General features: G+C 35.6%; 1 protein-coding gene across 1 annotated transcript; it reads right to left on the bottom strand.

Moving 5' to 3' along the window:
- Nucleotides 1–5,309: 5,309 nt before the first annotated feature.
- On the bottom strand, nucleotides 5,310–26,189 carry LOC145664659 (uncharacterized). Its single transcript, XM_081731499.1, has 4 exons — nucleotides 26,032–26,189; nucleotides 19,608–19,701; nucleotides 15,105–15,192; nucleotides 5,310–5,966 (listed from the first exon to the last, which is right to left on the bottom strand). Exons 1-4 carry the CDS (start codon nucleotides 26,141–26,143, stop codon nucleotides 5,577–5,579), a joined length of 684 nt encoding a protein of 227 aa, XP_081587625.1. The 5' UTR covers nucleotides 26,144–26,189; the 3' UTR covers nucleotides 5,310–5,576.
- Nucleotides 26,190–26,735: the final 546 nt, after the last annotated feature.

Below are 26,735 nucleotides of genomic sequence, written 5' to 3'. Positions count from 1 at the left end.
AAAAACCTGGTGAAAAAATTACTTTCAATCCGTTACATTATGGTATATCATATAGGAATAAACAAATAACAAAAGTATAATTTTAAGTTAAGCTTTAAACCACCTGTAAACAAGGAAAAGGCTTTTATAGCGTTTCAAGAAACGTAATATAAGATCTAGTGTCCAGAACAAGATTAGAGTTTAAAACCAGGGAAAAGTAGACTTTTAGAAATTTCATGACGGCCTTACGGTGAGGTCCAGAAAATTGACCTATTACCCTTCTCCGCCCATTACATGGTAGTGAAACAGATACTTTTTCTGAAATCCGATGTTGCCAACAAATTCGAACTCCATGACAGCTCTCAGCTAAAATAGGAGGGGGTGAGTAAAAGCTGATCTCCGTTACTTGAGTAAGGAATGGAATGTTTTAAATGTTTTGGCGAAGAAAAAAGTAGCCTGGAAGCTGCGAGTCCTTCGTGTTGCTTTGTTATTTGACACTTCAACAGAATATCTTTCTTCTTCCGTTAAGAAGGAGCGAACCATATGTGCAGGCCAGTTGGTCAATGTTTGTTCATCTCCCTGTTCTCTATACAGAAAGAATGACATAAACAAAGAAGGCAAGAAATACATTTTGGCATTTTTTTAAAAGATAAACATGAATGCATCTATTGAAAAAAAGCACGAGGAAGATTTTAATCTATATAAAAGTATCTTCAATTCTTCAATTCTAGTCGAATAATTACGGCATCTGAAATGCATGATGAAGAAGTAACTTTCTCATTTATATAATAGATAAGGCAACAAGATATCAAAAATTTACGAATAGTGTATTTCAATTATATTTTACATTTTATTAAATTACATTATTTTTAATTATTTTATTACATAATTACACTATATTTTACATCGATTATTTTTATAGAATTCTTCACTAGAGCATAGGCCGTCTAAATTAATTTTCTTTTACTGAGTTTTCCTCATGACACCGGAAGAACATAGACATAATATTAAAGTGTTATTTGACAGTGTTATGTATAAGCCACGGGGTAGGCTATAGATCGAGTTACCCAGGATGACTATGGTTAGTTATTAGCGGAACAACTATTCTCATCTATTATATTATTATTATTGCTGAGAGGTATTTACGTATTTAATAGAGATCTAGGTATAGTTTGAATGAATTTTAACATTATAATGAGAAATGGGGAAAAAATTTGGAAAGGATGCTGACAAATAATAAGTAAAAGGTAGTATCTCACAATTCGTTTGAGAGGAAAACGAAAATCGTGGACAATTCTGTCAAGATTTTTCGTTGCATAATTCTGTAAACTTTCCAATTGTAATGTGAAATTTAGCACCAGGAAATGTTGTTTTACTATTATAGTTAATTTAATATGCTTTGTTTCGGATTGATTCCCGACCAAACGCAGAATTTTCAGTTTTTAATCTACATCTTTAGATAATTGAATTAAGAAAGAGGGAACCTTGGCCTAGAACAACAATCAAGAAAGCAATGTGATAACCACACATGACACAACTTGCCTTCGTTGTAACATTAAATTATTACGGTATTTTTATTACCGCTAATCATAAAATTATTTATTAACTGGCTGAAGAACCGGCGTTCACGGGAAGAGTAGATTTATGGAGAATATTTGAAATGTGAATCATATTTGAACCCTTTTTTGCATTTAGAACAGGTATTTAAATGGAAATTAAATTATAAAAGGTTAGACGACCCAAGTGCTATTTTCAAAAATTGATTTTAAACTGTTTAACAGCTTTTGACATATTCTATATTTGAACCCTTTCCCCCTAGGATACGCCTTTAATGAAAGTGACATGAAAGAAATCCGACTCTTATAAAAAAGTTCATGTATGTACACTTCTTATAAAAAGTGTAGGTAAAGTCACTTCTTATAAAAAAGTTCATGTAGGTAATTTTCCTCGAATGAAATTTCCTCAAAACATGTCGCTCGTATTTCATGTTTAAGCAATAACTGCAGCATATGATATACTTGAAGAAATTGGAGTGAGAAAATTCAGTGGAGTGGCCTGTATCTTTTATTACATATTGAGAAAATAGTTATAGAATTTTTCCTCTTAAAGTGGAATTTCACAAAATGCTGGAGCAAATGTTCACTTACTTTTAATACTGAGTTTATATACTGTTTCATCTCCCTAACATGTCGCGAAATATCCTATTCTTGACATGCATTTTAAACCCTATTCCTCCACCTTAGCATATACATTTTGATGACATAACAAGTGACTATCGTTTTACTGTAATTAAAACTTTCAAGCTACGCGAATTCAAGAAGGAGATTAAAACATATTCTTGGGACACTAAATCGATTGCAAAAAGCCGTTTGTTGTTTTACTCATTTAAAAGCAAATATTTTACTCATTATTTAATTAATATTCTTAATTTTATCGAAACAAAGTTGAAATAAGCAAAATAAATAAATAATAACAGAATTCATTCTCCTTAATAGTTGAAAGTGGTGTATATTTTGTATTTTAATACATACTTTTTAAGAATAAATTATGGCATTTGCATTAAATAGTGAATATTACACATGATTTCTTGCTATAGATAGATCAGACAATAAAAATACGGTGTACTCTGAAATATTAATGGTCGTGTACTTATTTTTTTTTACTAGCATTAACAGAAAATAGAGCATGTACCTTTCGTTGGCGAGGGGGAGAAAAGAGCAAAGTGGAATCCCAAATCCACGGCAAGGGGGAAAAAGAAAGAGAGGAAAGTGACCTCTTAAACCACGTGTGTAAGTCATAAATCAGAGTATAACAGGGACCAAAACTATGGCAACGTTGGTGGATACACATTTACTTACAATGTCACTAGTAAGAGGATACGAGTGTTCGGACATTGCCGAAACCACCCACGGAGAGCTTTCTTGTTCTTTCTACGACTTTACCACAGCAATTTCAGGTTTGACAGAACATTTAGTTATTAACAATCATAGCATAAAGGAAAGACATGCTGATGTTACCCAAATCAACATCACAAATAGAAAGACATGTATTAGAATTCTAATACATTCACACAAATATTCCTTGGACTGAACTCAGATAAGAATAAGCGATTACGATAAGTAGTTTTTATTAATGAAAACCTTAATTCCAATTATTTGGTCTAGGAATTAATTCGTGCGGGTGGACAAGAGATGGCGCAACGAACGGAGCGTCCCACAGTTCCGTGTATCCACACATGTGTTGCAAACCCCTGTCATCGCGTATCGTTCGTAGTATAGGGCAGTGGATTAAAGCGTCAACAACACCAGTTTGTAGTTAAGTGAACATGGCGCAATTTGTGCCTGATAAAGTGTTTTTGCGGGGTGTCCTGCTGCATTACTTTAACATGCAGAAAAGTGCGACTGAAAGTCATCGTATTTTGGTGGAAGTGTATGGTGACCATGCTCTAGCTGAGCGAACGTGTCAGAAGTGGTTTGCACGGTTTAGAAGTGGTGATTTCGGCTTGGCAGACCAAGAGCGAGCTGGACAGCCAAAAAAAATTTCAAGACGAAGAATTGACAGCATTGCTCGAGCAGGATTCGTGTCAAACGCAGGAACAACTTGCAGCAGCATTAGGCGTTGATCAAACAACAGTCTCCAAACGCTTGAAAGCCATGGGAATGATTCAAAAGATGTCACATTGGGTTCCACATGAATTGAAAGACAGAGACGTGGAAAGACGAAAAACCATTTGCGAATTGCTGCTTCAACGACAGAGCAGAAAGGGGTTTCTGCATCGAATTATTACGGGTGATGAGAAGTGGATCCATTACGAGAACCCTAAACGAAAAAAGGCCTAGGTGAAACCAGGTGAACCAGGTCCATCACAACCAAAACGAGATATTCACTGTGCAAAGGTTATGCTGTGCATATGGTGGGATATGAAAGGTGTGGTGTACTATGAGCTGCTGCAACCGGGTGAAACTATGAATGGAGAACGTTATCGACGACAATTAATGCGTTTGAAGCAAGCTCTGGCCAGAACACGACCAGAATGGGAGAACAGACATGATAAACTTATTGTTCAACATGATAACGCTCGCCCACATGTCGCAAAACCGGTCAAAACCTATTTAGAAAATGTCGGATGGGAAGTTTTACCCCACCCGCCGTATTCACCAGACGTTGCTCCTTCGGACTACTACTTGTTCGATTGCACGAACAACGATTTGATTGGACAGCGGTTTACTTCTTCAGAAGATATCGAAACATGAGTCTCTGACTGGATCGCTTCCAAGGATGAGGACTTCTTTCGCCACGGAATCCGTACATTGCCTGACAGATGGGCGAAAGTGGTGGCTAGCGATGGACAATATTTTTCTTAAGGTATTTATGTATTTTGTGTTTGTACTACAGCTTCAATGTGTGCGTACCAACCGCACGAATTAATTCCTAGATCAAATACAAAAATAAAATTTTACATCAACATCAATTTTTTCCACTACACAAACTGTATGTCTATGTCAGTATTTTAAGTCAATAAGACCCGCCAATATTGACACATTTGAATTTAGTACCAGCAACAAGTAACGGCCTATATTTCAATTACAAAGTAGTATTATAACTAAAGTGACTGCTTTCTGCAGAATTATATGCAAATTTTTAAGCAAACTAAACAGGATTTAATGGATTTAGTGTAGTTAAACGTGTCCTTTAAAATTAAAGTTTTATAGTTAAGTAGGAAGCTTTTCCTATTTAAAATCCTTCGCCAAACTTCGTTGATCAAGATTACAACGAAGTAATTGAAATTATTATAGAGTATAAAAACTAATTCCAAAATAGAAATACAAGATAAAGTGTATTAATACCTTAAATATATTGCGTATACATAATACTACACAAAAATAGCCTTCTGCACAGCAACTAACCAAAGGAAAGCTTAAACTTTAATTATTACCTTAACCAGCAAGGCTATTACTGAAGAAAGAAAAAAAAAAATGCTCATCACCGAAAAAAAAATCTTTTTCGGCCTTACGTCCCATGTTTATGCCGGCTAGGCTGAAGGAGACGATGACGATGAGAAATGAATGAAATGGTTGGCTGAAGAAAGTGGGAGGAAACGGGAGGATCCCGAGAAAACCCACGTACACGGTGTTTGAGCACCATAAAGTTCACTTGGCACGAGCTGGGATCGAACCAGGGACCCCATGAACCAGAGGTGAACTCTCTACCACTGAGGCTCATTATCGACAATTCCACCTTTTCTTTTATGTTAAAATGTGTATCTCGCTACTGGGTAATCTGTTTAAAATTTTTTAATGGAAGGGGTATTCAAATGCACAGTTCTCACGTATATTCCGTGGTGCTTTTTATTCACAAGTGATCATAATTTAGCAATACAGTATTCCACATAACATTTTATATATACACATATATACACACAATGGATGTATTACTGCTACCTGCAGTTCTGAATGCCGATGGTAACCCGTAGTTATCAACTGAGGTTATTTTTATATACTAGTCACCATTCCACGCATACGTAGTGTAAAACTGAAAACGAATATAAAACAATATCCACACATGATTTATTTTAAAATTTATCCGATTTCCACCTATCATTTCTTCAGGTATTCTTTTAGAAGTCCAATTATTGCATCATTTGCTTTCTTCACGTCCATAGATTCAGCCTTCAAGTCCTCTAATGCATCGGCAATTATATGCAGAACTTCATTAGACGACGGCGGAGGTATACGCTTCTTTTTCTTTACGGGTTCGTTATCTTCAACAGGTTCGTTCGTGGTTTCTTCCGAAAAGCCTGATACTACGATGTATTCAGTTTCTTCGATATAATCCATAGGTTTACTGCTTGGCCTTTTACCAGATGTATTCGCTGTTTGATTAGGGATATTACCATACTTATTTCCTACTGCTTCTTTCATAAGATCGTAATAGGGCCACGCTACAGTCTCCTCTTGGTCCGGCTCCGTTATAGATTCTCTTATTTCCTACAAGAAAAATATAAATATTTCAGAAACTAAAACACACACGTATAGCACAACATGAGAAATATTCCTAACGAGTGTAGAAGAAACGATTCCGAAATCAAACTACTGCTATCATCTCCAGCGGGAATATAACCTAGGGCCTGCACAATAAAATAAGGAAAAGAACCCTATTACATATTACCAAGATAGATGCAACACCAAATTGGTGGATTAAAATAACCTCTGGTCACTATGTTATTCATCACAAATTCATACGGCCTGAGATCAAATCAAGAACTCCGGGTATCAGAGGTAGGAGCTCTATCATTGAGCCAGTGTCGGTGCCATAGGTAAATGAAGGGAGTTACATAATAAAACTCTGCAATATGTATTTCTTACATGATATACAGAGGTTCATGGTTGTTTTACAACGTATGAAACATTATGGTCGACCAAATGGCATTTAGTTGGTACACAAGGACTTCTATTTGCGTTATTTCTGGCTTTCTGGACCAGAATTCTCTGTATTTTAATTCATGCAGCTCATATCCCATCCCGCTCGTCTAGCGGCTATCGCGTGTGTCTTTAGAGCACGTGGTCCTGGGTAAGATTTCCAGCATGAGAACATAAGAGATTTAATTTCGAAATCATTCATTTTCATTAATCATCCCGCTCCTTTAGTCTAAAAAGGCATAACACTGGGACGTTAAACTAAAAATGGTGGTAATGCAAATTGCAATTGGCAGAGTCCACTTGGTCCGTTCTTTTGTTCTTTAGTGAAAAACTGCCGGCTCGTGCTAGTATTTTCGTCATGATGCCAATGAAGTATGAGTTGAGTTGATCTTGAGTTTAACGTCCCGTTCAGCAGCGAGGCTATATGAGACGTGGACCTACTGATTATCGTGGAATCCGAACCACATGAGCTCCCGCCGGGAATCGAACCCGGGCCTCCCGCGTTAAAGGCGCGTACGCTAGCCGCTTAGCCACGGAGGAGCTCGCCAATGAAGTATGAATTTTATGATTCTGCTTCCCATTCATCACTTAGCCATCTATTGTCCACATTCAATTTTGTATTTTTTGTAAATGAATAAATACATTTTAAATAGGATTTCCCATCAAAACTGAAAGCATTCATGCTTCCTTTCATTCTGACTATATGGCCTGCCCATCTGAGCCTTCTAGATTTGTTGATCCTAACAATGCTTACTAAACGGTATAAATTATGTGGTTCCTCGTTATGAAGTTTCCGCCATTCCCCATTCCCGTTCCTCCTAGGTCCGAATATTCGTCTCGGATCTCGTTTTCAAATACTTTCAGTCTATGGTCTTCCCTCAGAGCAAGCGATCATGTTTTGCAACCATACAGAATAACAGGCATGATTATCGTTTTATGTATTTTAAGCTTCAACTTCCTCGACAAAATTCGCGACAAGAGATCTTAGCTGAATAATAACAAGAGTTCCCTGCTTTTAGTCGACATTTAATTTCTTCGTGAATATGGTTTTCGTCTGTTACTATTGATTCTAGATATTTGAAAGTATCCACTTTATCAAAAGTATTATTTAATATTTTAACGCATTCATAATTTGCCGTATTACAGTCCCAACGCACTTCAATGTATTTAGTTTTCTCTGCATTACTTCTAAAACCTTCTCCCTTTAAGCGTTTAATAAGACTTCTGCATTTTTTTTATTGTTCTCCTATCATCCCCTATTACATTTACATCATCAGCATACGCCATAACCTGGTGTATACCATTCAGCTTTAGGCCCTGGTTGCTATCTTTGATTTTTTTTATAGCATACTCCAGGACAAAGCTGAATAATAATGGCGACAACGTATCTCCTTGTTTCAGGCCATTCTCGACATGAAAGCTCGTGGACAAGAATTCTCCTACTCGGACTTTACTTTGGGAATTATTTAAACATATCTTAATTAATCTAATTAGCTTTTTTGGTATTCCAAATTCTGTAAGAATGTTGTACAATGTCTCTCTCCTAACCGAGTCGTACGCCTTTCTAAAATCAATAAATAATTGATGTACCGGGGTATTGTATTTCCACTTCTTTTCGAGTATTTGTCGAATGGTAAATATCTGGTCGATAGTTGATTGATTTCGCCTAAATCCGCACTGATAATCTCCAATAATTTCATCTGTGTATGGGATCAAGCTTGATAATAGAATGTTGGAGAAGATTGTATACGATGTTGACAGAAGAGAAATGCCTCGATAAATATTACAGTCAGTTTTGTTGCCTTCCTTGTGAATTGGAACAATGATTGATTTTCCACTCTTGCGGCAATTCCTCCTTGTTTCAGATAAGGAGAATGAGTTTGTGTATCTTGTTCCACAATCCCCCCCCCCCCTCCAGCTAAAATTAATACAGCCGGAATTTCGGGTACACCCGGAGATTTGTGATTGTTTAACTTCTTTACAGCGATTTCTACTTCTGCTCGGTCAGGCTCCAGAATATATGGTTCTGCGGGTGCATTTCTTTCTCTCCACAAACATTACTTTTTGTTACATCTTAAGCAAATTGTCAAAGAAATCTTTCCATCTACTCTAGTTGTATCAGTGAGGAGAGCGGCTTTCTTCCAGCGGCTGTTCCAGCGGCTTTCTTTAATATAAGCGCGGAATTGATAGCCTTTCTTAAATTCGTTGATGCACTTATACACGTCCGAATGTTCTGTGTGTTATCTTCAAGTTCATTAATTTTAGCTTTCAATAAATCTCGTTTCTTTTTTCTAAAAGTTTTGGACGTGACCCGCCTGATATCAATGAAAGTTTGTGTACCTATATCGTTCAGATTTTATAGCCAACGCAATCTTCTCTGATAATTTAGTGCATTCTTGGTCGAACGTATGGTTTGTCCCTATGTATTTCCGCGTACTTCAATTTTAATTTTGCTGAGATGTTAATGATATCCCTAATTTCAACCCAAGTAACCTCAACAGTAGTACACTCCGAACCTTCTAAAACCGAGAATATATTCAACACTTCAATCTGGTATATTCCTCTCTTCTGTCTCTCTAACTTCTTTAAATTAAACCTTTTCGTTTTCAGATGTTGAATATATATATATATATATATATATATATATATATATATATATTTTATTTAACGATAATCAATCTCTTATCATCGCTGCTACCAGGTAGCGATCAGTGTCACAGTAAGCTCTTCTGAATAAATGAACATTAATTATACTGGACTGTCTTCTCCTATCTACTAAAACGTGACCGATTTGATTATGTGGTTTTCCATCTGGTGAGGTGCAAGTGTATTTATGAACGTCGCTTTGTGGGAATTTTGTGCTCTACACATATATGCAGTAAATGAAATAGTAATTAAGTCCATATGTATCATTATTATATAGCTTGTAGAAATTACCTGATGTAGAAAATACCACCGACACCTTCTGTGGGTGGAAAGATGTTTTAGGAAACCGTCGTCCTGGACTAGATCACGATTCAACCATTGTCCTGGCCATTTACGATTGTCATAGTACATCTATTTTTCATTTGAATTGACATTCCGATCGAGAAAACTTTCCTGGTTATTTCTTACATTCAGATTAAACCGGTATTCAGTATACCGGTACCTACATAATGTAAATCGCTTGGCAATATTCTGTGTTACGTTGGTTTACTATATGGGTTCACAGCCCAATATAAAACACGCTTTATATATTTTAGCATGGGTTGCCATTTTTTGTTAAAAGAAGAAAACTTACCAAGGAACTAATTCCTTTCCAGCTTCCAAGTTCACAGGTTCGTTAATTCTGGATTTCAGCTATTAAAATTTAGTCGTTCAGGGCACCTTTTATTAAATCTGAGCATTAGTTTGTACAAAAATAGAAGACACTTACACATAAGAAGTCTATTTTGAAGGATTATTAATTATTCTACTTATTTATTAATATTTTTTGATTTAAGAAAAAGTAGCAAGGAGCTTGCAAAAAACTTTGACCATAAATACAAACCTACTTCTCTGTAGCTGTTTACATGTAATAATTTGTCCTTTCTTGTCATTTACTCCACGCTTTTGCATTCAGAACTGAGTCGCATCAACAAAAGAACACATTTCCAACAAGTCTTTGTTTGGTCTCATGTACCGTTAGAGGCATTATAATATTCCAAAAGTTATTATTTTACTTATTTTAAAACTTTACTTATATATATTACCTTCATCTAATTACTGATAAATATAAAACACTTTTATACAATTGTGTGCCTTTTTCTTCATAAATTTTAAGATATATCAATATATCTTGCTTCTAAAGTCACTAGAAGCTTCTTTGTTTTGGTGGCCAGACAACGGAGTCCAATTCATCCTTTTTCTTTCCGAAAAGTCCTCCCAATAGCACAGCATACAAATCAATGACAATTATTTGGACATTTGTAAATATACACTAACGAAATGATTACTAACATGTTTCTAATTTTTCAAAACAAAACAAAACAGAACAGAAAAAAAAAAAAACGAAAAAATCAAGATTACATAAACAAATTAAAACAGACATAACACCATAACAAACAGAATGTTCAAATATTGTAGAGGAAAAACTGAACGCTACACCAGAATCTGATTAATTGGCCGGAATGCCGACAGCAGTTCTTGTTGGCCGGTGCCAACTCATGAGCCTAACTTTTTCATCTTACTGATTGCTCGGAGCCGCCAAACGACAGTAGTACAGGGTGTCTACTAAAATTCCAAAATAAAATTTTGTGACCTTTTCTTTACCAAACCATAAAATTTCGTAACATTCTCAAGAACAAATTTGGGTGCGAATTAGGCCGAATTTTCATGTATGTGATAGAAGCTGGCTTTGCTTGCTATTTGGAAGCGTATAAAGCTGATTATAGACATTTTGTGGGTTAAATTTTCTAAAACACTCAATAGTACTACCCATTTTCTTTCTATAGTAACTATCATTCGTTGCCCTAAGAAAACCTTAACTTTTATAAATTGTATTTCGGACTTCTATTCCAATTATCACCAGTCGAGCAGGTCCGGATAGCACGCGGGGAAGCAGATTCACAGCATTTAACAAACATTACAATAGTCATACAGATTCCAAATCTCAGTTCCAAAAATTAATATTTATTTCAAATACCAGGATACAAGGGCTATATTACAGCTGTCTGTTTTCAAACGATCCAGATTATAGGATACTTCAGTTATCTTAGCACCATTTTAGTTCCTACAGCAAGTACCTAAATTATTTCATTTACTATCAAGAATTCGACTTATATACTTCAATTAACTCATTCATTACTTTAAGATAACGACATATCAGTATATGACTGCGGAGCTTTATATAACAATGGCTAAGAATACGTATCTGAAAACATCCATCTCGTAGTTTGAACATAAGCTGTAATATTAGCCTTCTAGATTCAGAAAAGTCATATTATTTGTTAAATAGTTATTTCATACAAACGTAAACTAATAAATTTATTTTTTTTTTTTTTTTTTTTTAACATTGGGAATCATTCAGGGTACGAAAGTAGGCGGGGCTAGGCTCTTAGCAATTCATATTATGGTACATCTCAACGATATTCCACAAGAACATCTTACCGTTTATATTTATTTACTGCACAAAAGAATATGATTTTCAATATTTTATGGCAGTGCGATTAAATAACACTTAAAATTGCTTTAAACGTCAAATTAATTCGTTTTTACATTTATCAACTTTCACTGTTTACGTAGACATTTCTTGTATATTCATTAATCGATCAATAATAAGATTAAAAAAAAAAAAAATGCATGTATACAGAATTTAAAGCACTTTCCGCCCAGTGATTCATTTAGTACTCCAAAAAACTATAATTCATTGACTCGTTTTAATAAAATTTGAGTTGAAAATTGATAATAACATTTTAAAATTAGTAACAGCAAGCTTAAAATTAAATAAACAAGTATTTACAATAAAATAAAACAATCAATAATGACAATATGGACCAAACAAATCAGATTTGTAGCGATCGGTTTTCAGATCGTTACAATTTCTAGTAGGGATGGCCACAAAGTTCTGGTGAAACCGGTTCTTGGAGATCGGATGTTCAGAACCGGTTCCAGACTTGGATCCGAAAGCCCCCGAAGACCCGTAAAGGAGGCACAAAGTTTACCTTCAAAACAAGGCAAAAGGACCATGCGCTTGTGCCCTCCAGCCCAGACCAGCATGTGCCCCCCAGAAAAAAAATTTTGGTCTACCAGTGGATGTTTAGCCAAATGAGTTTGCCAGTCACCCAGTTTGTTTAGCCAAATAAGACAAGCAGTCGCCGCCTGGGCGCCTGCCTGTCGCTTAGGGATCGTCCACATACTACGTAACGCAGCAAAGGGGGGAGGGGATCCGGGCTTGCGTTACGAAGTGTGACAAGGGGGTGGAGGGGGTTTACGTTTTCGTTACGTAACGTGTTTTTTCGCTGCAATTTTTATTTTTTATTATCATGTTTATATGCAATCTTTTAAACACATAATTTTATTCTTTTTTTTTTCTTTTTTGTAAATAAATATATCTATTGTTTTGGGAAATTGCGAACATATAGCCTATATAAACTGAATCATGCAAAAAAGATTCGAAGATTCTACTAGACACCAGCTTGACTGATGACGAACTCTGCGTGTATTACAATACAAGAAAATTCCGTTGTGTGGCTATCGCAGCATTACATTTATGGCACACGCTTTTCTGAAGTTAGTTGTTAGTGTTAGTAACCACTGCTTAAAAATGCCCTCGCGTTCCTAGTCGTATCGCTATTTCTGAGAATATTATTTACACTTTAGATTTGAATCATTACCCAAACTCTATTCTTTTAATGGATTTCGCATATGAAACAGAAGAAACTCTTTCTCGTGAAATAATATTTTCCGCAACGGAACGAGCCACGATTTGGAGTAAAATAAGATATTAAAAAGCTAATTCGTGGAATATTCATCTCGTACTGAATTTTTATACTTTTGTATTTTGGATATTTCTGGTGAAATCGAGTTTATTCGGATTCGAGCACTGATCTAGGACAAGAAGAATTTAGAAAGAGGTAAACTGAAGTAAAAAAAAAAAGAAAGATGCTCGTAAGCTTGTTCTCAAAGATGTCACTACTTCTTCACGTAGTATTTCGAATTTATGATCGACGAGGAAGAGAATTTCTTTGCATCATCGACACCGGCGGACTTCAAATACACGAAGCATCCTGGATCCCGGAAAATGAGGTCGACGTCGGTTAGATCCTTTTTCACCTGCATTTTTCGGCAGTATTTTCTCCTTGTCAATCACCGGTGACCTAAAAAGGATAGGTGTGATCTCTTTGGGAAAACGACGTATGCAATTTCGGAGAATTAAAACTGGTTAATTAAACAACTTTATGGGATTAAAATATTAATACCGTACTCCCATTTTCTAATATTTTGATTTGTTGGCGAAAAACATTACAAATATATCAAGAATACAAGAATTTTGTAATAAAAGGTTCTACCATTAAAATTATTTTCTGGTTGTAATAACCCGCAAAATAAGCACAATTAGTGAAAAAACAAACATCAATAAGAACGTAATAAAAGGTTGAAGGGTTCTGCCTTGAGTTACGAAGTGTGACACGGGGGAGGGAGAGGGTAAAAAATGGTCAAAAATAGCGTTACGTAATATGTGGACGGAACACACTGTTCACAGTCTGCCAGCAGCTCGGGTTTAGCGTAGGGATGACCACAATCTTCTGATTCAGATGGAACCGGTTCTTGGATACCCGGTTTTCAGAACCGGTTCCAGCCCTGGATCCGAAAAACCGGTGCCGGCCATCCCTAATTTCTGGTGGTGAATTTTGACGTTCTATAGAAATAAAGATTTCAGTCTGTACTTATACTTGTACAGATAAGAATAATCGTGACCCAAAAGTTAAATTTCATGACTTTTTCTTGACTTCCATGACCGTTTTCTGACTTCGTGATCTTCGTGACCAATAGACACCCTGTAGTATAGTGTGTGCCTAACTCGTCTGCAATGGGACGAAAACTTTTCCGAGGGTTCTTTTTACCCCGCATTCCCGGAAACTGACCCGAACATGTTGGTTGGTGCCCATGAGGCTCATTTTGTAATGCCATATTACCGGAACAAAATTTGAGAAACCAGCGGCGAATGGAATAGTTCATTCGCTATTCGTGCCCAAATGTACTATTTTTTTGTGGCTTTCTGAGAAGAATGTCCCAGTCCGAATTCGTAAAAAAAAGTTACTCGCAACTGTGTATTCTCCAAAGTGCATCTTCATACGATTCCGCTCAAACAACGTATTTTGTCATCTTCCATTTAATATTTCCCTAAAATTTTCTTCAAAACAATCCGTTCTCTAGTCATGGCTATATACGCAGCGATTGTATATATATCACATTGTTACTCGCCATGTCAAGATATCAAGTCATACGGCAATAAACAATGACGTACAAGACTTAAAACAGAACTTTTAAATTACCTTATGTGCCCTTTCCTCCACACGTATTTCTTTCAACTTTCTGTTGCTGAAGAAAATTTTGGAACCTTGACAGCCGCGCAGACTCGACGGTCTGCGTAAAATTTGTCACAAGGGTTAAAATAGATATGATTAAAGTTTATATATATATATATATATATATATATATATATATATATATATATATATATAAACTCCTACAGCAGAAACAGATGCTAGGCGATAGCTGCAGTGTCATCGTGATATTTTATAATTTTATACAAATATCAGTTTTGCCACCTTGAACATGAAACGAATTTATAACGCGCGCGATGCATAATTTTGATTGGAATGCCTCCACAAGAAAGGACTTGTTTCTGGAGGGTAGTAGGAACGAGACCTGAAGTATGTAGGTAAACATTATCACTGCCGGTGGATAGGATATACTAGTGTGTGTTTTTTTTTCCTTTCTTGAAATCTGGAATTGGTTAAGCCATACTCAATTATAGCCTCAAAAATATACATTAATTTAAATATTTTTCTTCAAATACACATATCTGTTGACACTCAACCGTCCTATTATGTTTAAAACGTGCATGGAATCGTCAACTATATTAGTAATCGGTAGAACATCAATAATTAATTATTTTACAATAAATAATCTTTTTCCAATAAATAAATACTTCACGTACCTATACAAGAGAGTAAAAATTACCTTGTATTTTCGACATAAGTTCTCCCACTTTCTCTTGCATCTGTTAATTGTTAGAGAATCTTCCATATCCATAGCGGCCATCACCCTTCTGTAAACCAAATACAAATTTTACAAATTGCACTGAAATACTTTTAACATACTTTTTCTTTTTAAAAAATACATACAAATGTTAAATAGTTTTATTTCTAATCCTCTGACCTCGAAATAATCTACAAACAAAATTTGAAATGAATATCCTAGAACAAAACCATACTGCTACTTATCTCTGCGTACGCTTTTCTACCCATGATTTCGGCTGAAATTGATGATTGTAACTGAAGGAATTTAATCAAAGAACATACACCTTTCTTATTGAAATACAGATGGCACATGATATGATTGACCATTTATTTATCTTTTTAAAACTTCTATTAGTACGAATATTGCTATGAAACTAGTATCAAAGAAAGATTACACTGTGGAAAAATGTTCTAATGCAGAACATATTTAATATGGCCGCAATTTTGCTTCTGAACTTCATTTAAGCTACCATGGATGTTATTGGTTACCCGACGGCACATGCTTTCGGTAATTTCACTATATGCTTTAACTATAAGTCTTCTGGGTCCGATCAAATTTTGGGAAATGTTTCGGAAAAATCTTTTTCTTAAGGTACTCCCACAGAAAACAGTCCCATGGATTAAGATCTGAGCTGTGTAACGTGTACAAGTTACAGATAAAAATCTTAAAATTGACATATTTTATTGTGATAGAAATTATTACGAAAGGACAGAAAGGAAGAAAAGCGAGGAAGAACATCATAAAATTACAAGATGAGGGTTACACATGGAAATAATAAAGAAAAAGAAATACTTTGTTTCTTATTATGTTTCATAGAGAATGAAACCTAACCAGGGTTGGCAAAAACCATGGTATTTATTGAAAAAAACAAAAAACCCGTTTTTTTTTTTTTTTTTTTTTGTTCAAACCCGGTTTTTATGGTTTAAATAATTTGCTCTGTGTATTATATCACATATCGACAGAAATAAGTTTGAATCGCCTTGGTGTTATTATGCAACAACCGGGTTATGCTGGAAGGGGTCACATAAGCTTAAAGCGGAATCCAAACCGCTTTTCGGCTTACATCCGAGAGAAATCGTCCTCCATTTGAATTCGAAACCGGGACTAATTGTCCACAAATGCGATACGTCTGCCGATTCACTCACGAAGGACTCCTGATAAAAATACATTGTATTGATCTTTATATATTTGTTAATATAACTGTCAAGAGTAATTTCAGAAGGACAAAAAGATAAATTGTTGCACAAGTGAAACCATTATACAGAACTACATATGGACAATTTCAAAATACTGCAGAGTACAAAAGAACTAATTTAGTCCAAGTTAGTTCACTACGACTTTTATTAGTCGAAGTTAAAGAAATACAACGACTTAATTTGCATATCAATAAGAAAAGTGAATCAAGATACGAATTATTTGAGTACACTTTGGCTCTGACCCATTTATACATAAATAGATACCAAAGATACTTCTGATTTCAATAAATGCCTATCGTTTGATTTGTATGACCCCTCCACCCCAAAGAAAAGGGGGGACGGCATTTCAATGTATTTTATCAATAGTAAACGTTATTAAAACGAAACAATATTTAGAATTTTTCTTTGATTATAATTGCATAACAAGAACAACAAATTATTAAAAAACAAAAGAAACATTCATAAACTTATTTTTAAAAAAGGTTGCTTTTGTAGTATAATCTCTTTGAGTAAAGAATGGGGAATTTAGGTCTAAATATAATACGAATAATATAAGGAGTGAAACGTGATAACTCACAAATGTGTGTTCATCAAGATTTTACTAACACTTACACTTTTACGAAAATATTTCGTTTTTAGGTTTAAACCAGCCAACCCTGAACCTAACAATTCTCTTTAAAATGTTTCATTTGTTTTAACTCAATTGCCAACTGCTATGAACAGAGGGGCTACGGCAACCTCCGAGTTTGAACCTCGAGCTGCATGTTTCTGGGCCTTAAGTCACTTAAGGCCTAAATCATATATCCTTAGCCGAGGACATATGCTTTTGCATATTGGTTATGTAGGCTCAAAGCAGATTTCTGATTACTATGAGGGGTCACGATCGTTCGCCTGTAACTGGTCTGAAAACCAACCTGAAATAATCTGCATATTGAAAATCTCGTGTAAGAAATCCAACAATATTTGCAGTATGAGGTTTTGCACCATCCTGCATACACCATTTTCCGCGCATCGATGGAAAAGACAGCAGAAAGTAGCTGTGGAACAAAGTTACTAGGTAGCATGGTCAAGAAGAAAGATCCAACCAGTCAAAGGCCGAAAACCACGACCCACATTGTATCCTCGGAGAATAACGATGTTTTTCATGCAGCAATCGCGGATTCTCATTAGCCGAAAAGTGCACGTATTGTTCGATAACACAATCTAAATGAAAATGCACCTCATCAGAAACCCGAATGTTGTTAAAGAGTTTGTCGTCTGCCTTCAGCCCAACGAACTAACATCAGTCTCTGCTGCTATGGTCATGTCTAGTTTATACAAAACTGTGATCTTGTAAGGAAACATATGGGGGTCAGTTTACAGAATCCGTTGAACAGTGTGTGTGGATAGCTGTGTGAAATAGCTGTTGTTTTCGGGGAACAACCGCCTCGTCACAATTGTTAACATCTCTGAGATAATATTCTGCTTCCTGTTTCATTGTAAATTATTTATTTTCTGTTATATTCTTATTGTTTTATGTAATACCACCATTTCTCAACATAATTCTTATTATTTCTTTCACAATTGATTTGTAATGTTTGAATAGTGATGTAGGACATGTTCTGCACAGCAAAATCTGTCTTTCTTTTTTCTTCTCTATTGTTTTAAAAAATGGATATATTACGATTTTGGTGTGAAGACTTCAACAACAAATCAACGAATTTATGGTAATAGGTTTTAAATATACACTGCCGGTCAAAAGTTTCCAGACAGGCGCTTCCACCGTATTACAAGCCTCACTTAATATTTCCGTTTTTTTTATATATCCGGAAACTTTTGACCGGCAGTGTATATGACTATATAAGGTATAGAATTTTGTCAGAAAGGTTTTCTGAAGACAACAGTTAGTTCTAAGGAGTGTCCGATGTTTTAGATCTTTTACAAACAAAATTTCATGTAAAATAATTTAATCTAATCTTTGAACTTTAAAAACCATATACTAATATGAGTTTAAAGCATTATTCATGGTACGCGGGATAACGATTTCAGTACGACGTAAAATAACTATTTATGTTGAGAGAAGTGAGACTGTTTTACATGCTGAGCCAGTATATAAAACAAGATTCCAAAAAATCGTATTGTCTGCGTTGTATAAGTAAACACACGACGAAATACTAATATGAATGGAACATAACACAATGCAAAACATATGTATTAACCGATTAAATGTATTATGAAGCGATGTTTATGAATAAATGTGATGAAATACAGGCTGGTACGATAATATACGGTCTGAACTAAAGAAGGCAATAATAGACATGAAATTACGCAAAAAAAAAAAAAAAAAAAAAAAAAAAAAAAAAAAAAAAAGCCTAATGAACATGGGTCAAAAGCGACACCGTATTACTGTGAGAGGCGTTCAAAAACCTGCGAAGGCGTTCATATAAGGTCGCATATCTCACACAAGCGGGCGGGAAGACATCGCTGTTGGGTCAAAAGATTACACAGAAAGTTGCACCTGTAGAATGTAATGACGGTCTGATGGTAGCACAGAGGTCACCGTAATACAAGGATCCGTTCAAGCAGATGGAAAATTCACACATGTATTTCCCATCTGTGGGAAGCTCCGTTACACAGTGACCACTCCGTTACTAACGGTACGTCACTGCATTTCTTTATACTATTAATTAAATTACAAATGTATAGTTATTCCCTGAAAATGATTAAATATGTACCTATAATATAAATTGCATTATAAGCACAAAGTAGAAAGTACACTTTGATATTTATATACGTATCCACACTTCTAAAGATCAAGTGTATTTACTCAATGCACACGCTGATGTGCAACTTTATCAGCTATTTTCAAACTCATAAGCACTTCGAGAATAAACCCCTTTGCGAATTAAAACATACTACAATGGAAACAGAAGCTCAAATACAATTAAAATCCTTTCGTTTTTGTGCTGAGTTACCCTCACTTAATGCAAGACAGGAAATTCTGATAAAATCGAAATTAGTGACAAGAAAAAAAAAAAAAAAAAAAAAAAGGAAAAAAAACTTTGGATTTATGAGTGTGTCGAAAATGAATTTCTCATTGTATCACTGATCCACCTGAATTTTCGCCAATATGATATTCCATTGTGGAAGCAAAATCAAAAGATAATGTGCACAACTATTGCAATAAACAAAAAGAAAGAAACCAGCATTTCATCTTCCAATTATACTACAAACATGTTTTTATGAAAAAATGATGATAACTACTTACTTCCATCCCATCCTGGCAGCAAATTTTCTTCCTGTGAAATATTTATTAAATTCAATCCTCGCATGTATAAATCTGCAGGTAATATCATGAGTCCCTTAAAAAAAAATATTCAAATTAAGTTACAATTAAAAAAAAATACTTAAAATACTGTAATCACTGTCATATGCTTTAGGATGCATTTTTATAAATAAACTCTTACCTTGCACCACGAACATTCGTAACAGTACTGTAACAACTATTACTCTGTCGCAGTTTTGTATGATGGTGACGAATTTCATTAGTTTAAATGAAGTGTGCGACAATACACACAAGCTCAATAAAGTAAGGATATTAATTACTTCAGCAGACAATGAATGATTAATTTGATAAAACTCTTTCAACGTGCATGAAAATTATTCATAGATTGTTGATATCCACCTGGCCTACTTCAGTATTTGATACCTTACTTAAAAAAATTATACTGTCATAATGTATATACCTTTACTTGTTACCTGAACAGGAGTGCCGAAGTTAAAAAATGTACCTTACCTTAGTAATAAGATAAAGCAAGACCTAATTACAGACTCAACGCAATGAAAGGTAATAAAAGCCTTTATTTCTATTTCGTTATGTCTTAACAAACACACGTTGGCTTCGAATGAAATGAAGCTATATTTTCGTCGTTTCTATACACAAGTTGAGTACTGAATAAATTATAGTGCATTTTGTACAGTTCAATTCCTAATAATTGCTATATCAGGGTTCCTATTGATCTAGAGAAATCTATTTTCCTGATCTTTGGCAGGAAATTCCCTTACTTTCAAGACGTTAACATATAAATAAGCAATAAATAACAATGAATATTTATATATGAGATCATTTATTCTATAGAGAAAAATAATAATCAATTGCTCATACATACATTCCTCTTACCACCCATAAAAATCTGAGCAACGTTCCATACTGTGATCATTAATGGTTCGCTAAGCTGAAATTGGTGTACTATTAATGTTAGAAAAAATATATTTTATAAAATTTATCGGACTTCCCCTGATTTCCAGTTTTTTTCCCTGAGACCAGTAGGAACCCTGTATAAAATAGGATACATAAATTAGATATAACGTTTTTAAGATAAAAATGTTACATTAAACTCCTAATATACTGAAAACTCGTTTAACTGTCAACATTACATTTTTACTAAGTACACCTGCACAGGAAAATTGTACACATGACACACCAGTGGGCCTCGACGCCGGTGTATGGAACCTGTGACAAGTACATCGAACTATGGCGCCGGAACAGACAGCGGCTACTATAAATTAAAAATCTCATAAGCTTATACCGTAGACAATGTTCGATTATGAAGCTTTAGTACTAAATCTCTTACGTTAGTTTTCCTCTGTTAATATTTTTCTTTACGTGTTTTAATGTATTGCAAGTAGTAAAAATTGATTTTGTTGACTCCTTTCTTCTGAAGTACTTCAATTTTAGATTAACAATACGAGCCGCTAGTACCTACGTAACTTATACATGAAGAAGAAACAGTTTTGACAAAAGTAATAAGTCACAAACAAAACAAATAATGTAAAAGTCAATATCAAATAATCCTTTCCCAACAAAGTACTGCACAGTATATACATATTTCAACATCTTACATACACTTCTAAAAGTTAATATTGTAATATCCCATGTGAAGTTGTTTATAAACAAATCCACGCATCAAGTGTTTATAAACACCACCACGTGCTTCATCAAGAGGAACTTCCACCAGGGGGACCTGCAATCACCTGCAGACGACATTTAGCCCCTCTCACGGAGCAGAAGACGAAATCGAAGCAGAAGCGCCACCGCCACCCAAGGGACGCTATAAATTGGATAGAAGAATCCAGCTCAGGACCAGTTCTCTGGTGACCCTCCTCTAGTCTGCTACGGGACTTTTGGAGTAACCTAACCCCAGACCTCTAGTCTGCTACGGGACTACGCCTATCCTATCTCCTGGCTTAGCCTGCTACGGGGCTCTGTTGGCAACTTAACCTGCCTCTGCTTGCTACGGAGCATTGGTTCCTTAACTCCACTCCTCTTAGCCTGCTACGGGGCTCTGTTGGAGATCCTGTCTGCGACCACTCGGTCAAAGACTACCTTTTACTTACCTTTTTAAATAGAGACCAAATTGTATAGTATTTTTGTACAAATACTCTTATAGTGGATTTTTATAATAAAACTGGTAGTGGGAGTCGATTCCGGACACTCTTTTTATTAACAGCTCTACCTCTTCCTTATATGAGACGAAATCACACAAAGTTTTACAATATAAATTTCAGCACCTAATTGCACCTGTCCCTGCAGTCTCTCCTATTACTTGCCTGCTGTGGCACCAATGTGATTTTCCTGACTACATTTCCAACTTTTCTCTGCCTTTTTACTGGCCTCCATCATCCCCATAGCCAGCCACCTATCACTTTTTCTGCTGCATAGAAGGTTACTAGAAGCTACCTTTACATTACTATTACATTAAAGAACTATCTTTCGTGCTCTTCCAGCCCACGGATCCATTCATGTAATATGTACTTTTTTTTTTTTTTCATCAGAAAATGCATTACTACTATCTTATAATCCTTTCTTATGGGCGGAGTTACATTCCTTGGTGCAGATTCACTTTAGAAGGACTTAACCGATATAGGTATAAATAAATATAGCTTACGGCCTTATATCACAAAAACTACAGCGCAGAAAACAGTTTAACCTGGACCAGGTGGCCTACAAACAAGAAATGTATATAACCGAATCTGGGAAGTAAGGCAGCACGAGAACCGCGTGGAAGCGTCCGTAGAGAACATGCGTGTCAGCGACGAAGGGTATGCGCATAAACGAGGATAGTGCAACAAACTCATGATATTAATCACTCATTTGAATCTATTATAGCCCTTGTAATGGTTTGATACCAATAACTTATAAAATATTGATTTCCTACATTGTGCAAAAATGCTCCAATAGTTGTGTTTGATTTCATAATAGGATTGTACAAGTAATCAAAATATATCGGGTTCTTACACCTCTTAAATGTATAATAAAGTAGAAATACAATATGTAAAATATGTTCTTTACTACGTAGTACTCTATAAGAAAAATACGATGAAGTGAAGTGTTATGCGAAGGCAATGTACAAACTGATACCAGAAGTGTCACAAATCTGTACCACACGCAAGGTTTGTGTTTTCATGCCATTTAAGTATTTTCTGTTAACCTCGCTGACGTGCCTGCTCCCTATGATCGGTGGGGTCTTTTACTGCGCTCCTACCCAAACAAAATAGCATTTGTGCGTTTTAGTGGCTACCTAGCGAAAGTTGGTTTGCGTTTATAAGTTAATTCGTGTTTTACGCACTGCAGTCCTTGTGCCATATGTACACATGCTGTAATCATACTCAGCGCTTGTAAAGTCAATCTAGGTACTGATTAGGAACAGACCGGAAAAAAAAAAAAAAATGCAATTTTACGGTTAAAATGAGTGAGAACAATACTAGGGTTAAAATGGATGAATGAGTATCAAAAACGACTGTGTAACACACTACTAATTTCCACCGGCAGAGTATTTGGGTTAACCAGAATATTAACTTGCAAAAACGGGACGCATGTGAATTTGGTAGAAGTAGAAAGTCCCAGATTGCATTATCAGCGCTAACACTGTATTGAAATCACATAGCACACAAGTAAGGGTAAGGGTTAAGTGCTGCAACGCCGAACCAATTTTAGGAAATTTACCGAGTCAATTGGAAAATTTATTTAAGTTTGTGAGGAAAAATGAGTGAAAGTCAGGTAAGGGAATAATAAAAGTTAAGAAAGTGGTTGTATTTGTTGTTTTTTGAAGTAGTAAGCAGCACTGTATATGGACGCGGATGGATTATTTCCCCGAGCTACACTTGTTATGATATAGTGACGCTAAGGCACTTTCGAAATGGCTTGTGTATGTTCAGCCTGTGACATAGATTGTAAATGTACACAAAAATTTGAGCAAGTCTATAATTTGCCCATTTCATGTCGAGAACAGAACCCAACTAACCCCTGCGGTGCTTCTAACCCGTTCCCCTCCTACTACTACTCATACTATTTATGCGTATAGTAAAATTTTACGCATAATGTAACGTTAGAAAACGTAATCCAACCAAATATAACTGAATGCAGTACACTCTGGTAATTTTTTGGGGGGGGTATGTTTAGTACAAGGGGTCCAGAAGCACGTAAAAAACACAAAATTTACAGGAGAAATGAGTGATGCAAGTACTTAGACGTATCATAACGTAATCAAACTAACCTAACCTACCATAAACTAACTTAAGCTAACCTGAACTAACCTAAACTAACGTAATATTAATAGAAATAAGCGAAATTCTATCATTTTTTTTGGAAAATTATGCGGGACTCCTACACTTATATAACATAAACTAAACTAACCTAACGTAACCTAACCTAACCTAACTTAAACTAACCAACCCTACACTAAACTAACCGAATGTGAACAGAAATTACCACAAATTGTATCAATTTTTAGAGAAAAGAGCTGGACCCATTCTGCGAAATTGGTCCGGCAATAAAGCACTCATGCCAAGTATTTCTGCACGATGTAGGAAAAAGATATTTAACATTTACAAGCATACAGCTACAAGTGTGAAACCATTACAACTGCTTTAATCTATAATTTTATGCGACAGCAAGTGTTCTTGCACTACTCTCGTTGCTGACGCGCCTGCAAAACTGGGCGCGAGCTCTCTTGCTGCGTTCCTGCCCTGACTCGATTAGATGGCATTCTCGCCTTTAATAACCAGCTAGCATAACTTTGTTTGTCCTTTTTGAAGAGTAAATTTTTATGGTATACACCTGAGAAAAAAAAAAAAAAAAACACTTCGAGTTAATTTTGAGATGAAATAATTGTATATAACAGGATAGCAAGTAATGTGATACCACGTAGAAATTTTTAGGGCATATCAGTTTGCGTGCAGTTTTAGTACACGGATCCACAGTATAAATAGTAGTAGTAGTAGGAACGGGTTTAGAAGCCCCGCAGGGGTTTGTTGGGTTCTGTTCTCGACATAAAATGGGCAAATTAAAGGCTTCCCTAAATTTTTTTGTAAATTTTACAATCTATGGATCCGCATAGTAAAACTGGAGTATGTTTAATACAAGGGATCCAGAAGCACGTAAAAAACACAAAATTTACAGGAGAAATGAATGATACAATTACTTAGACGTAACCAAATCTAACCTAACCTAACCTGAACTAACCTAATATTAGTAGAAATAAGCTAAATTCTATCATTTTTTGGAAAATTATGCGGGAGTATGTTTAGTACAAGGGGTCCAGAAGCACGTAAAAAACACAAAATTTACAGGAGAAATGGATGATGCAAGTACTTAGACGTAACACAACGTAACCAAATTAACCTAACTTAACATAAACTAACCTAAGCTATCGTGAACTAAGCTAATATTAGTAGAAATAAGCTAAATTATATCATTTTTTGGAAAATTATGCGGGACCCCTACACTAATATAACATAACCTGGATTGAGTATAGCCCGCTCCCCCCAGTGATTTTAAACGAATCATAGTGATTCTGACGATTCATATTAGTTCATAATGAATCGGAATCGCTTGTTATAAACATTTTGGATGTAAACCCTGTGGTAAGGAAGCTTTAGTATAAGTAGTAGTAGTAGTAGTAGTAGTTAGTAGCAATAGTAATAGTAGTAGTAGGAACGGGTTAGAAGCCCCGCAGGGGTTGGTTGGGTTCTGTTCTCGATATAAGAAGAAGAAGAAGAAGAAGAAGTAGTAGTAGTAGTAGTAGTAGTAGTAGTAGTAGTAGTAGTAGTAGTAGTAGTAGTAGTAGTATTAGTAGTAGTAGTAGCAGTAGTGACTCTTCCAGTTCCGGTGACAAGGAACTGGGGGGAGCGGGCTATACACAAGCCCATAACCTAAACTAACCTAACCTAACCTAAAGTAATATTTTCCATAAGTAACCTAAAGTAACCTATATAACCTATCATAACCTAAACTAACCGAATGTGAACAGAAATGACCAAAATTGCAACATTTTTTAGAGAAAAGAACTGGACCCCTTCTGCTAAACATAGGCCATTATGCGGGACCCCTACACTAATTTAACATAAGCTAAGCTAAGCTAAGCTAACCTAACCTAGCCTAAACTAACCTAACTTAAATTAAGCTAATCGACTCTAAACTAACCAAATGTAAACAGAAATTACCAAAATTGTGACATTTTTTTAGAGAAAAGAGCTGGACCCTTTCTGCTAAACATAGGCCTATTGTTTTAGCAAATTTTATACTAGCGATCCGATTGTTAGTCGGACGTTAAAAAACTGAATTGAATTGAACTGAAAAAGGCTCTGACAGAAAGATATGTTCTGTCAGAGAAATGTAATCAGATACTCACAAACAAATAACTCATCCTCTACTGGCAGCATACTTGTTTTCTGTTTGAGAGGAATTTTATTAGTAAAAGGGCGAACGAGTTTTACAACTCCGATTTGTGATACCGTCAACATTGTTTATCTTGTCTTGTCTGGAAACCATTATCGGTCAAAGAAGTAGGTGCATCAGCATCAAAGTAATACGTGCTACAAATGCAAAATTATCTTATGTATATCTCACACGGAGGATTTGTGATTCAGGAACAAAATTCAATAAAATACAGGACACAATTGGGAAGAAAGGACACAATCGGAAAAAAGGTCAAAGTTAGGATAAGGTCAAGATCGGGAAATAAGTTCAAACAGTAAAAGAGGGCTGAAAGCCAAGTTGAACAGGGCAAAAAAGTTAGAAGTGGGAAGTGTAAAATGAAGAAAGCCTGTAAAAAAGAAGGGGATGTATGTACGTGTAAATGTAAAAGAAAATGTAAGTGTAGTGTAGGTGAATAGGAAATCCCACTCAACTCTCTTTCTCATGGAACGAGAACACACGAGGCACTCGCCGTAACGGCCACTGTCCAACGACCCACTCGGGAGAGTAATACTCCCGGAAGTACGTTTTTTCGCGCGCTACTCTAGCCATCTTTTTTGCGCGCTATCCTAGTCAGTTGTTTTAAGTTGGTCACAAAATCTATATCATTTAGTACAAGGGGAACAAAACGAGCCTTAT

Source organism: Thermobia domestica, chromosome 11 (genome assembly GCF_964235325.1).
Source record: "Thermobia domestica chromosome 11, izTheDome1.hap1.1, whole genome shotgun sequence".
Lineage (NCBI taxonomy): Eukaryota > Metazoa > Arthropoda > Insecta > Zygentoma > Lepismatidae > Thermobia > Thermobia domestica.
The sequence above is the reverse complement of the archived record's forward strand: the minus strand, read 5'-3'. Positions and strand labels throughout refer to the sequence as shown.

Coding starts and splice junctions, on each gene's coding strand:
- LOC145664659 (XM_081731499.1), bottom strand. CDS start 26,143: ATGTTGACGGTATCACAAATCGGAGTTGTAAAACTCGTTCGCCCTTTT. Junction 15,193..19,607: donor GCTGCCAGGATGGGATGGAA/GTAAGTAGTTAT, acceptor TTTGGTTTACAG/AAGGGTGATGGCCGCTATGG. Junction 5,967..15,104: donor ACTTATGTCGAAAATACAAG/GTAATTTTTACT, acceptor TTTTTCTTGTAG/GAAATAAGAGAATCTATAAC.